The sequence below is a fragment of the Pholcus phalangioides genome, unplaced genomic scaffold (assembly GCF_987345545.1).
Source record: "Pholcus phalangioides strain wild (caught in Gottingen) unplaced genomic scaffold, Ppha-v1.0 ptg000004l_1, whole genome shotgun sequence".
Taxonomy (NCBI): domain Eukaryota; kingdom Metazoa; phylum Arthropoda; class Arachnida; order Araneae; family Pholcidae; genus Pholcus; species Pholcus phalangioides.
This window is the reverse complement of record NW_028301597.1, coordinates 7,932,915-7,944,949: the sequence shown is the minus strand read 5'-3', so window position 1 is coordinate 7,944,949 and position 12,035 is coordinate 7,932,915. Positions and strand designations below refer to the sequence as shown.

Here is a 12,035-nt window from a genome sequence, read left to right as displayed (position 1 = left end):
TTCATAGGCCCTTGGCACTCTCTGGGCTGACGTCCGATGTTCGTTTCTCCTACGGACTTGCATCACCTGCCCCGCCGGGTTCTCTTCTTGGCCTGATGTTGTGCCAATTCTAGACAGTGCGTCTCGAAATTTGGTGAAACGTCCACCAGCACGCCTCGTCCACTTCGGGACCAATGTGAATTGGCCTCCGTCGGTCTACTACTCACCGGACGTCCACTTCAAAACTGGACTTTGGAAGTCGTGTGGAAACGGTGACTTATCTCTAGTCGTATGCTGAAGTTCCGGACCACATTCAGATAAGTGCAATATGTGAAAAATGTCTCGGTGATATATTTAAATGTTCTTTATTTAACGTTATATTAAATTTTTAATAGAAAGTTTTTAAGTCAATTTTGTGTACAATGTTTACTTTTCTTGTGATTGAATAAATATCTCTATTTGAATTCTGGTATTGACTTATTTCTTTTTGCTGTCAAAAAACTTAAAGTTAAACTCAAAGTTAAAAGTAGAATCTGGGAGTGAACTAAACACGTTGCACTTAATTGGGGGCTCGACCGATTCAGGTTTAAGTTTTGACAGTAGTTGGAAATATATTGAACTGAGACATTTATACATTTGAAGTTATATTTTATTTTTTGGTATGGATCATAGTACGCCTAGAAATATGGACAGTCGATATGTGTTGGTTCAAATTGAACCAGATTGCGTAGATTCGAATATGTCTTATACGAATCCTATTGTTGATTCAAATATGTCTTTTTCTAATCCTGTCGATGGGATTAATCCTGGTAATCCTGCTAATGAGACTCGGGTGATCTTTCCCCTGGTAGTTCCACTTAACCCTAGTAATGCTCTGAATTTTCCAGTTCAGTGGGGTTGGGGAAGTTTAAAATTTTCTGGGCAAAATGAAGATGTTCGAAGTTTTTTACTTAAATGTAAGTCTTATTTTGCATTGTGTAATATACTCAATAGGGTTGAACTGATTGTTAGCACGTTTGAAAGCAGAACGCAATCATGGTGGCAAAATAATGGAAAATATGAGTGGGAGACATGAAGGACGTGATCAATTGTGGGAAAAATTCAAGAATTTGTTATTGCAAACATTCTCAAAGTATCATTCTCGTGTTGAGTTAGCTCGAGCGTTATTTTCGGAAATTTATTCTTCGGGATCGTATCAAGATTTCGTCCTACATAAATTAATTTTTTTTAGTCTTTTGATTTGTCAGTTCCCGTAGCAGAAAAGATTGAATTAATTGTATCACAACTTCCTTATCCGGTCAAGAGTTTTCTTGAAGTGAGGAAACCAACGACCTTACAACATTCGTTTATAATGATAGACCAGTTTTCACAATCATGAGTTTATTTTGTTCCGAATATTCAATCACGTGGGCATGGTAGGTCTACGAATAACGCAATCACAAGATCTAATAACTTTCCGTCAACAATAAGATGTTTTTATTGTAATCAGGTTGGAGATGTCCCTTAAATGATCAAAAAATCGGGGAAACTCTTCTTCAGGTACCTAAAAGGGGGTACTGTGCCCGTTCATCAAAAAAAATCCCCTCCATTGGATTTTTTGTTTCCCGTTGTAAGGATCAACAATGTTTTTGTTAATGCGATCATCGATACTGGCGCCGATCATTCTGTGATCAGTTTAGATCTAGCTCGACAATTGAGTTTAAATCAACATAAAATTCTACCTTATAAAGGGGTTAGTTTTAGATTGGCCTCTGATGAGTATTGCCGACCTATCAGAGTTCTTAAAGCACAGGTTGAAATACATAATAGTATTGTCAACACTGATTTGGTTGTACTCACTAGAGTTCCATTCAAATTTTTGTTGGGTAATGATATTTTGAATCAAGCTGAGATCGTAGTTGATTTTAAAACTCGCGAATTAAAAGAGGTCTCTTGTGTTATAAGGGGAAAATTGATCATGAAAAAATTAAAAACTTGGTTCAAAGTTTGACCCCGATCAGAAAGATCAATTGTTGAATTTGTTGAATAGTTATCAAAATTTGTTTAGAAATGTACCTGGCAGAACTCTAATGATCGAACATAAGATCATTACCGATGGAAAACCAGTTTTTCGTCCACAGTTCTCTCTTCCGCGATTTAAAAAAATATTGATTGAGGAACAGGTTCAGCAAATGTTAAAAGATGATATAATTGAACCCACCTCTATAAATTGGAGCTCTCCTTGTTTCCTTATCAAAAAAAAGACTGGGGATTGGAGGTTTGTAGTTGATTACATAAAATTCAATAAAATCGCAGCACCTGATCGATATCCATTGTCCTGCATTGATCACATTTTGCAACGAGTAGGTGACTCAGCATTTGTCTCTACGTTCGATCTGGCATCCGGGTATTGGCAAGTTCCAGTGAGGCTAGAAGATCGAGATAAAACTGCCTTTATCACTGATTCAGGTATGTACCGATTTAAAGTGATGCCCTTTGGGCTTAACAATGCCCCTGCCACGTTCCAACGCATGACGACCATGATTCTGGATCACCTGGTTGGTAAATATGCAGAGTTTTATTTAGGCAATATTGTGTGTGTGTGGTCCATAGTCCTGATTTTCAGTCTCGCTTAAAAAATTTAGAAAGTGTTTTTTCATGTTGACAAAATGCGGGTTTAACCCTGAAGCCGGAATGTAGTCTATTCAAAAAAGAGTTAGAATACTTGGGTGTCAACTTAACAAGAAAAAGATGAAACGTAAAGCCAAGTCAAACTGCAGTTGTTCAACAATTTAATGTACCCAGAAGCGTTAAGCAGTTACAGCAATTTTTGGGATTGTGCAGTTGGTACCGTCAGTTTGTACCTCATTTTGGGGACATAGCACTTCCCTTTTATAGACATAGCCCATTTCTTTACTGATTGCATTGCAGAGTATAGACAAACATAAAAATTGCAAGAAACGTTTCTTATATATGAAAGCCGAAACCATTGTGTAAGGGTACATAGTCGATTTTCCAATTAGGAGGAAAGCACAGTAGGGGGCTGCTAGGATTCCAGCCCAGGGACCGTAAATGAGATAATTCTCATTTTTGTTTTTCCACACTATAAATTCGCTATACGGGGGCCGTGAACATTTTGGCCTGAGCCCGCCAAATATCTCAGCTTAGGGAACCCTACTGCAGTATATGGGACCAGTGGTTCACAACCTTTGTAATCCTGCGGCACGGTTGATTTTCTTTCTTGATTGGAAGGCCTGGACATATACAACAGTAATGGAAAATAAAATGGGTAAAAATGAAACAATAAAACCACTCACGGCCTGGTTTGGCAGATGCCGGGGTTCGGCGGTTGCGAAACACTGCACTAGACAAACCAAGGGTCCTTCCAAAGCACGGATTTCCTATATTCTTTTTCCTATTCACATTTTTCGAATTCCAATACTAGACGCTTGTTATTTGCTCTACCGTCATGCCTAGGTGTCGGTCTAGATCTCAAGCTTGTCACCATATTCCAACGGTTCTCTTTCGTCAGCTGCCTCCCTTGCATAATTCATGGTTCTACAGCGGCTTCCCAAAAAGTTCAGCGGATATTTTCACCATGTAAAAGAACCACTTCAAAGCATAAATAGGGGCACAAATCAATACTTTCAGCTCACCACAACATTCCTAGGAGCCACGACGCACACTTTTGAAAATACTGTGGTACACCTTTAAATTCGGCCTAAATGCTGCGTCGCAACACAATTAATGGCAAATGAATCTGATGTCTGTCTTCTCTTGAACTCTCTCATTCTGTCACACACGTATACTGTACGATTTCTTTGTTCGCTATAGCTACTCTGTAAAGATCAACGCGATTAAAAATAATGAATGATAATTATTAAAAAAAACAACTTTTTTCCTCCATGGGGAAAAAATTAGTGCCTTTCAAACCTGGCCCCACAAGGATGGGCTGACAGTGCTGCAGCCCAGAGGATCCAGACAATCACCATCATTGTTTGTTTTTTTCATACTGTACAATATCGGCATTTGCTATAGCTAGTTGGTAAAGATCTACGTGATCAAAAAATAAACAAAAATGATTTAAAAAAAAAAAATTTCCTTCCTACGCGGGGGAAAAAATTTTGCCCTTTCATATGGCCCCTCACAAGGATGAAGCTGACATGCTGCTCTAAGGCCCGGGACAATCACCATTATTGTTTTTTCATGACATAAATTCATTACAGAGCCCCACCCAGCAAAAACTCTGGCTTGAGGACCCGCCAAGAATTCAACAGCCCTGCTCCACGATGTGAGGGAAAAATCATGTCCTTTCTACACAAAACCAATATTATTCCCAAGAGGACTCCCTGCTGCTATTACAGTCCCCATCCTCTAAGAATTATCGCGCGATCATGAGAACATTGCTTTTGGGGGAATATTACAGATGTTGAAAGGTCTGGACAAGCAGAGAAAATTCTTGTCCAGTCTAAATAACTTTTTTGCCCCACCCATATAATGTCTGCCCCAATGTAGGGTGGCTACACATTGGCATTGTTCTTTTCTGTTGCTACTCACACATCCATCTCTCCGGAGCAAAGAAAGTAGAAATAAAACCTGAGAAAAGAAAAAATATTGAATGCCACAGCTTCTCCAAAGCCTAGATTTTAGGGAAAAAAATTTTAAAAAAGCCCTCAGAAGAATCAAAAAATCTACGACCTCCACTCAAATTTTATGACTTTTTCGAGACTTCCGTGACCTTTTCTCATTCCGTGACTTCGTGACATTTCTTTCCATAATGGTAGACACCCTGTTTATGAACCATTTTTCTAATGGCGGATTTCAAGTGTAGAATCATTTTGAAATCAGATGATTCTTTCTTAATCACCATATATACAGAAAATCAATGACCATACAACTAGCTACACGAAGCTATGCACCACATAATAAAATATCATCAGTAAACTGTTAATTTATATGAAAAATTTGAATTAACATAATTTTTTTTAATTAGTTTGTCGTGCTTAGATCTACACAGATATTTGGCCAAATACCTAAGTATTATTCGGCCAAACCGAATATTCTGTAAAAGGGCAGAATACGCTGAATATTCGTTCCATCTCTAGACCCAACCTTGAGGGACCACAAACACTTTTCCTTTCGCATGATAATATCAAATTAACTTGCAATTGTTATAATCTATTATTGAAACAGAGATTAAATGAGTGAAGGCAAGATTTCAGCCAATTTTCGGACCCTAGATATTGTAGCTTTTAGTTATTTTTTTTTACCATTAATTTTCAATGCCTTTCTTAGGCATTTTTAGTGCCTTTTTGCCTGAAGTATTCCTTTTTTAGTTTTTGCATGGGCCAGGTCGAACTGACTTTACAGGCTAGAATTAGTGCTCTTTGCTATGGGAGAGGAAGTCGATAAAACTCAGGCTGAATTTTTTTAGTCAAAAACTGACCCGCGTATAAGCCGACATTCATAACTTTAAGATGTTCTCAATGAAAAAAGAAAAGAAAAAAAAAACTCATACACTAACTACTTTTTTTCAAAAATGGTTGCTATAAAAAAAAAGAAAAGAAAGAATGGAGGTTACCTTATACATACAATGATATTTAAATATAGAATGAAAAGATTCATGAGCTAAAATTAACTTTTCACACTTTAAAGTATTTAATCATCAACAATATCCAAATTCACAAATGTAACTTCAGGCACACCTCAAAAATGATTTATGTTATTCAAATCACATTAAAAGCTTATTTTTTTACATGAAAAATATCTTAGTAATGTCAGCCTTTCATTTTAGCAATTAATTTTCAAAAATTCTTTATAGGAGAACAGAAATATTCAGATTTATGTAACTCTAAAAAAGTGACTTCCTTTTTTTATAATGCGAGTCAGGGGTGAAAAAGTATGGCTACAAAAATTATTGTAGAATTATTGTAGTTGAATCCTGATTTAATGAATCAGACAAAATTGATCATTTTATTTGTTAAATCAAAGAAATTGGGGTCAAAATGATCAGGAAAATAAACACACTTGAAACAGCAAATTTTATTAAGCTTGGGGGTTGCTGTTACAACTTATTTCTGACAATTGAAAAAATATACATGAACTTGGGACTAAAGTCAGGCTGCATGAAAAAATTGCTTGATAGAAGTTTGATACATTCAACATTTTTATAAAATTCTGCAATTGTCATTTTTTCGCTAAACGCAAATGTATTTTAAAAGATCAACTTTGCCCCGCCATTCTTTACTTGTCAAGATGGAGTGCAAACTTGAAGTGTATAACTTTACTTAAGGTGTTACAACGATTGCTAAAACCTTCCCATGTACATTTTGAATGGCTTTACTCAAAAAGGAATAGATTTCTCTTCTCTCTTTTCTGGCTGTCCCTAAAGAAGGGTTGAAGGTCAATTCCTGAGAAGTCAAATCTTAAGACTTATGCTTAAAGCATTGCTATTGAAGTTAAATTTTCACTTTATCTCAAAAAGTAGAGCCAACCTGACAAAACTAATGCCTGATTCACATTCAGCACCCCAAAGTCACCCTAAACCACTGAAATATCTTCAGCAATAAAATTAGTATTCAGTAGTGTTATTACTTATTCAAAATAATTCATAGAATCAGTTGACATTTTGGCAAATAAGTAACACAAATAATTTGACAGATTACTGCAGTTGATTCCATTACTTTCATTCAATTATTTCATGACATAAACCAGTTATCTAAACATCAATAAATCTACTGTAAACTATTAATTAAATAAAACCAGGCTTTTTAAAAAAACTAGCCATGATTTCGATGTTTTTGTACCAAACTAATTGGCAGTAATGGTAATTCAAAGGATAACATCCACACCTGTTTTGTTATTAAACAGCTTTTCTAGGTCCAAAATATGCAACAACAAATTTTGTTCTTTAGCTTTGGCTTGCTGAATATCTGCATACAACTTATGGAATTGACAATCACCTGGAATTAAAAATCAATAATTTCATCCTTTAAATGATAAAAATCATAAGATTAAAATTTTTCAAAAAGCTGGCACAAGACAAGGCTTACTACGATAAAGTAAAATCAGGCTGTACTGAACAAACAAATGGAAATCTTCTGCTTAGCTAGTATATGGGCTCATTACATAAGACAAAAAATATCAGGCTGATTACATGGTTCATACTCTTTGAAACTGAAAAAATTCAAAGACAATTCAAGCACTTCTGCAGATAAAATTTAAAAATTCAGACCCTCTATTGTGGTTGATAAAAATCAGTTTTTTTTCCCAAAAAATTAAACTACAGTAGAGCATTGATTATCACAAAAAATTGGGGACTTGGGGGTGTTCGAATAACTGATTTTTTGAATATATCCAATAATTCACAGAAAAAAATTGTACCAGTGTCACAGGAGCAATACAAAATAAAGAAACAGCGGTATTAAACACAAAACTGTATATATTTCGTATCACATGACTTATAAATAACAATACTAGCCTTGTTTGACAAGTTCAAAATGGCCATTGAAGTAGGACTGCAGTTTAGGAAAAGCAGTCCAAAAAGAGCCCTAAGGGCTCCGCAGAGCACCAGTTGAGAACCACTGATTTAGAACATCAAAGATCAATCCTCTAACGCACGGGTTCTCAAACTGTGAGCCTCCAACCTTTGTCAGGGCCACCACCGCAGTGACCCTGACAAAGGTTTTCGAAAATATTCTTTGTTAAACAGCTGCCCTGCTCTAACGTGAAATTATTCTATACAATGTTTTTTTTTTATTAAAACGAAGCGATTCCCTTAAGGCGTCCAAAAATAATAATTTTGTGAATAAAAGAGTTAATGAAAGTAATAATAATAAAAACTATTTTCATTGGCCTTGGCCGAAGCACCAGCCAGCAAAATTGAACTGAAATAATTCAAATATTTATGTTCACTCTATCTATTCAATTAAACAACTTGACAATTCTGGTACAGTCGCTTATACGACGTTCAAGAGGCCGGGTCAAAACGTTTTATAAATGTGTAAGTCAAAGTCGAATAACTGAGCCTTTTTAAAAAATTATTCCCCCCCCCCCCCATACATATAAAATGCTCATACAAGATATACAGAAGACTGGATGTTGTGAAGATATTTATTATTTTAGATGTTAAAAAAAAAAAAAAAAAAAATTAACATCTAAAATAATAAATATCTTCACAACATCCAGTCTTCTGTATATCTTGTATTAACAAGTGAAGAGCAACATTCATGTCATATAAAATGTTATAAAATTTAATGTGTTTGATTGCATTCCAACACTGTTCTAAAAAATATCATTTCATACTTGAGACGAAATTAAATCACATTTCAAATCATTTAAAGAAATAAAATTTAGCACAACATTACCTTTGAGGCACGACATTGGGTACAAAATTGCAACAAAATCTTCTCGACTTGCAAAAATTTCTCCCATCTTGGACCCTGATTTTTTTTTGGCAGTAGATGACTTCAATCAGGAGCTTGCTCTTTGATTTTGTTTCTCTGCTTTATAATCGTTTCAAAAACTTGAAACGAGAATATTCATTTGCAAGATGTGCAAGATGAACTTTCGTTATTAATTTAAAATTCTTGTTGAATTCTTCCAAAATTTCCAGTTTTTTAGAGAGAGAGTTTTTTGTTTTTTCGACATTACGAACGGCGGATTTGACACAGTCAGCAAGCATTGCCGTCTGAACGCATGGCCTCACCCAAGCATGGCCGGGGGCCTCAAGAGAAGAGAAACCTCACAAAAATGGGAACTAATTGAAATTTTCGAGAATTCTCCAGGTTGGGCCCCAAAAAAATCAACTGGCCCGGGGGCCCATGATGCTTTTAAAATGGCCCTGTCAGCAAGCAAAGCACCACATCGAAAGAAAATTCTACAGGAAATGATTGATAGAACTTACTGTGCATTACAGTATCTGTCGCTTTTCGGCAGACCTGTACCCTCCAAATGCTTGCAGTAGACTTTCTCACCCTCTCGGGGGATAACGCTGAAAACATTGGGAGAAAAAAAAATTCTGAAAGGACATATGGCCGTCAAAATAATTGAAACGCATTTCATCGGGACTCGCCACATCTGCATATTTTCAGAAACAAACAATAAACAAATCACCTAAGTGTTCACTCTAAATGGCCATTAGCCATCTCACTGGCAATTTTTGTATACGTCAGCAATCACCCTAAAATTTATGTCTTTTGCGGTGACAATATGCAAGAAGAACTGTTGCAGCAACGCGTTTTCACTGCATAAAAAAATTTTTTTTTTTTTTCAAAAATTTACGAGGTTGAGTCGAAGTGGAAACGTCAAATAATTGAGGTTACACGTTAAATAAATGAATGAATTACTTTAACATTAAAATGTATAGAAACCAATTGCGACCAAAGCGAAACCTCGTATAAACGTGAAAATCGTATAACTGAGTGGTGAACGAGGTAACTCTGTAATTAGTAGATATGACCTATTAAAAATAAGCGTTTTAAACTTTATGAAACACAATTTAACAAACATCGCATCTGGTCTCAAAGGCAGGGCCTAACTCTTCGGACATAGATTTATTATAGTTAGGAGCCATTCAAGTATTACGTAAGCAGATTTTTAGCCATTTTTGACCCCTCCCGTCAACAAAAGTCAGCAAAACACTGACACCCCCCCCCTCAAAAGTCAACAAATCCGAAACCCCCGTGCCCCTTCCCTCAATGCTGACATAATACTTGAATGAGCCCTTAACTCTTAATGCTCAAAATAAAAATTTTACAAAAACTTACATTTTTAGCTTTGCTTACCGTTCTTTTGGGCTAGAACCGTAGGATTCATCCACGTGGGAAAAAAAATTAATCCTTTATGTACGCAAACTCGTTCAACTATTTTACTAAAAGATTTTGAACAACTGTATTTTTGCAGACGCGAACCGTAAATATTTTTCTGTTTAAGCGATCCAACAATGTCGTCTGTGAATAGAAGTTTTCAGGGGAGATGTGTCCTCAAGACAGTACAGCGAATAAAAAAGGGCGATGCGGAATGTAGCCTTTTTTTCAGAAGCAAGGAAAAAACACCTTGATTTGTTCGGACTGGGGGAGGGAGGGGATTATTAGAGGGGCCGTGAGCGAAATCACGTGATTCAGTACACATGCCATTTAATAGCCATTCCGTACAATGATTTTTGCAGGAAAAAGCTTAAACAAGAAATCTCGATGAGTATTAGTAATAAGAGTTGGCACCAGAGAGAGGAAAATAAGTCACACTAAGGAGGAAACTATAAGCGGGATTCGCTGTATTGTGTGCAAAAGCTTGCAGCGAAGCTGTCTCAGTATCATGGCCTGCCCACGAGAGTGGGGTTGGTGGAGCTTCAGGCCTGGGGCCTATACCATTCTTGTCATTTTTTGTCTTTTTTTTTTCAATGTTAGTTCACTATAGAGGGGGCCCGCTGAATAGTGCACCCTACGGGCCCCCCTGTTCCAGGATGTTGTGGGGGGGGGGGGGGGGGGTTCATGTGCTTTATCGGTAAAGGCAATTTCACTGTGGAATGCGAAATCTGTTTATGCCAATTTTCATTCCTTCCAGACATTATGGCCTTCTAGGAACTGAAACAGCAGGGGTCACGCTGTAGCCCTGAGGACACATACAAAATGCCGGTGTCCTTATACGTCAGTAGCCATGACCATCACAATGTCTTTTCTTCCTTCCAGGGGAACGACTGTCATCCGAGAGCAGGGCCCCCCTTGTATATTGTTCTTTTCTTCGTTTCCATTTCTTTTTTGGTTTTTTTTTTCTCGTTTACTTGTACATGTGTACTGTTAAAAAATTGCAATGAGAATAGAAGGTACATAATTCAAAATATCCGTCCATACGAGTAAAAATTGATATGACTGATTAGAGTCCTGTCTATTTGCCTATTTTTCTATGGGACATATCTGAAAGGAAAAAAAAATCGAAAAGACTTTCCCACGGGCCCCCTGACTTCCGGCCCTGTCAGCCCCCCCCCCCCCCCCCCATGTGGGGCCATGGGTTTGAGTGACTTGGGACTATAAGTTTCAGGGGATCTTCCAGTTTCATGGGGGGAACTTTTATTCGCGAGGGACCACACTTTCTTGAGCCACTGGTGCAAATGAACTGCACGCCTCCAAAAATCGAGTGATGGGCGGGGCTTGAGAAAGCGCACCCTCTAATTTGTCACGCAAATTGCGTCATCTAAACTTTTATCCAATCGTATCATGAGGGGCCAACTAAAACTAGAACATGAAACCAAAACAAAAACACCACGGGGTTGATCCGACAAAATGAAAGGACTAAAACAAAGATTTTAACGACAACAATAATTTTCAATATTGTAGCCTCGTAGGGTTGAAACTACTATATTTTTATTTTCAAGGGACTGAAAATTTACATCTGGGGGGAAAAAAATCCGGCTTACGACAACATACACACCGCATGGGCGACATCACAACAACTTCGTTCAAACCACCCTCGAACATGACTGCCACGAGAGCAAATCTCGGGCGCGCCACCTATATTCGTGAATACAGTCGGCTGTGACCGTTACAGACTCCTCCTCTGGTTTCATGAAACCATCTCGGTATGAAACCAGGAAGTCTTCAAACATAAACAATACGGTGCATATAAACAATCAAAAATATTTGACGAACACATTTCAATAGTGGAGGGCAAAAAAAATAAAAATCACATTTTCAAAAATAATATATATATATATATATATATATAGTTCATTCTTCATGAGAACAATGACTTGTAGGTAGATCAATCTACAACTTTTTCGTAGTGCGGCCTCGTCACCGCATAGGCATCACCGGTGTCTGTGCAATGTTTTTGCAAGGTCGAAATTGCTGATGTATGATTCACTCCAAGTGATACCTGAGGTGAAGATGTACTGGCCACATCATGTCTACATGGAGATCTCTGGGACACTGCATAATTTTGGCACTTCGGCAATGAGCGTCTACAGTTTTCGTCTTTTTCTTTCGTCTTGTGGAACTCTACGTGATCCTGGAAGACGGATTCGTCCTCGAAGATCATCTCACAGTATTGACAGATGATCACCTGGACGCGAATCGGCTGCC

At 37.3% G+C, this 12,035-nt stretch overlaps 1 protein-coding gene across 5 annotated transcripts in view; it reads right to left on the bottom strand.

Annotated features, from left to right (window-relative positions):
- Positions 1–12,035, bottom strand: part of LOC149086517 (uncharacterized) — a 183,784-nt gene that overhangs the window by 55,841 nt on the left and 115,908 nt on the right. For 4 of the 5 annotated variants that reach the window (XM_089255975.1, XM_089255976.1, XM_089255977.1 and 1 more), the window contains one exon: positions 6,810–6,920. The exons of the other annotated variant lie outside the window; for it this stretch is intronic. In XM_089255975.1, coding sequence (XP_089112101.1) covers positions 6,810–6,920 — 111 coding nt within the window. The remainder of the gene's footprint in view (positions 1–6,809; positions 6,921–12,035) is intronic. 5 annotated transcript variants of the gene reach the window in all.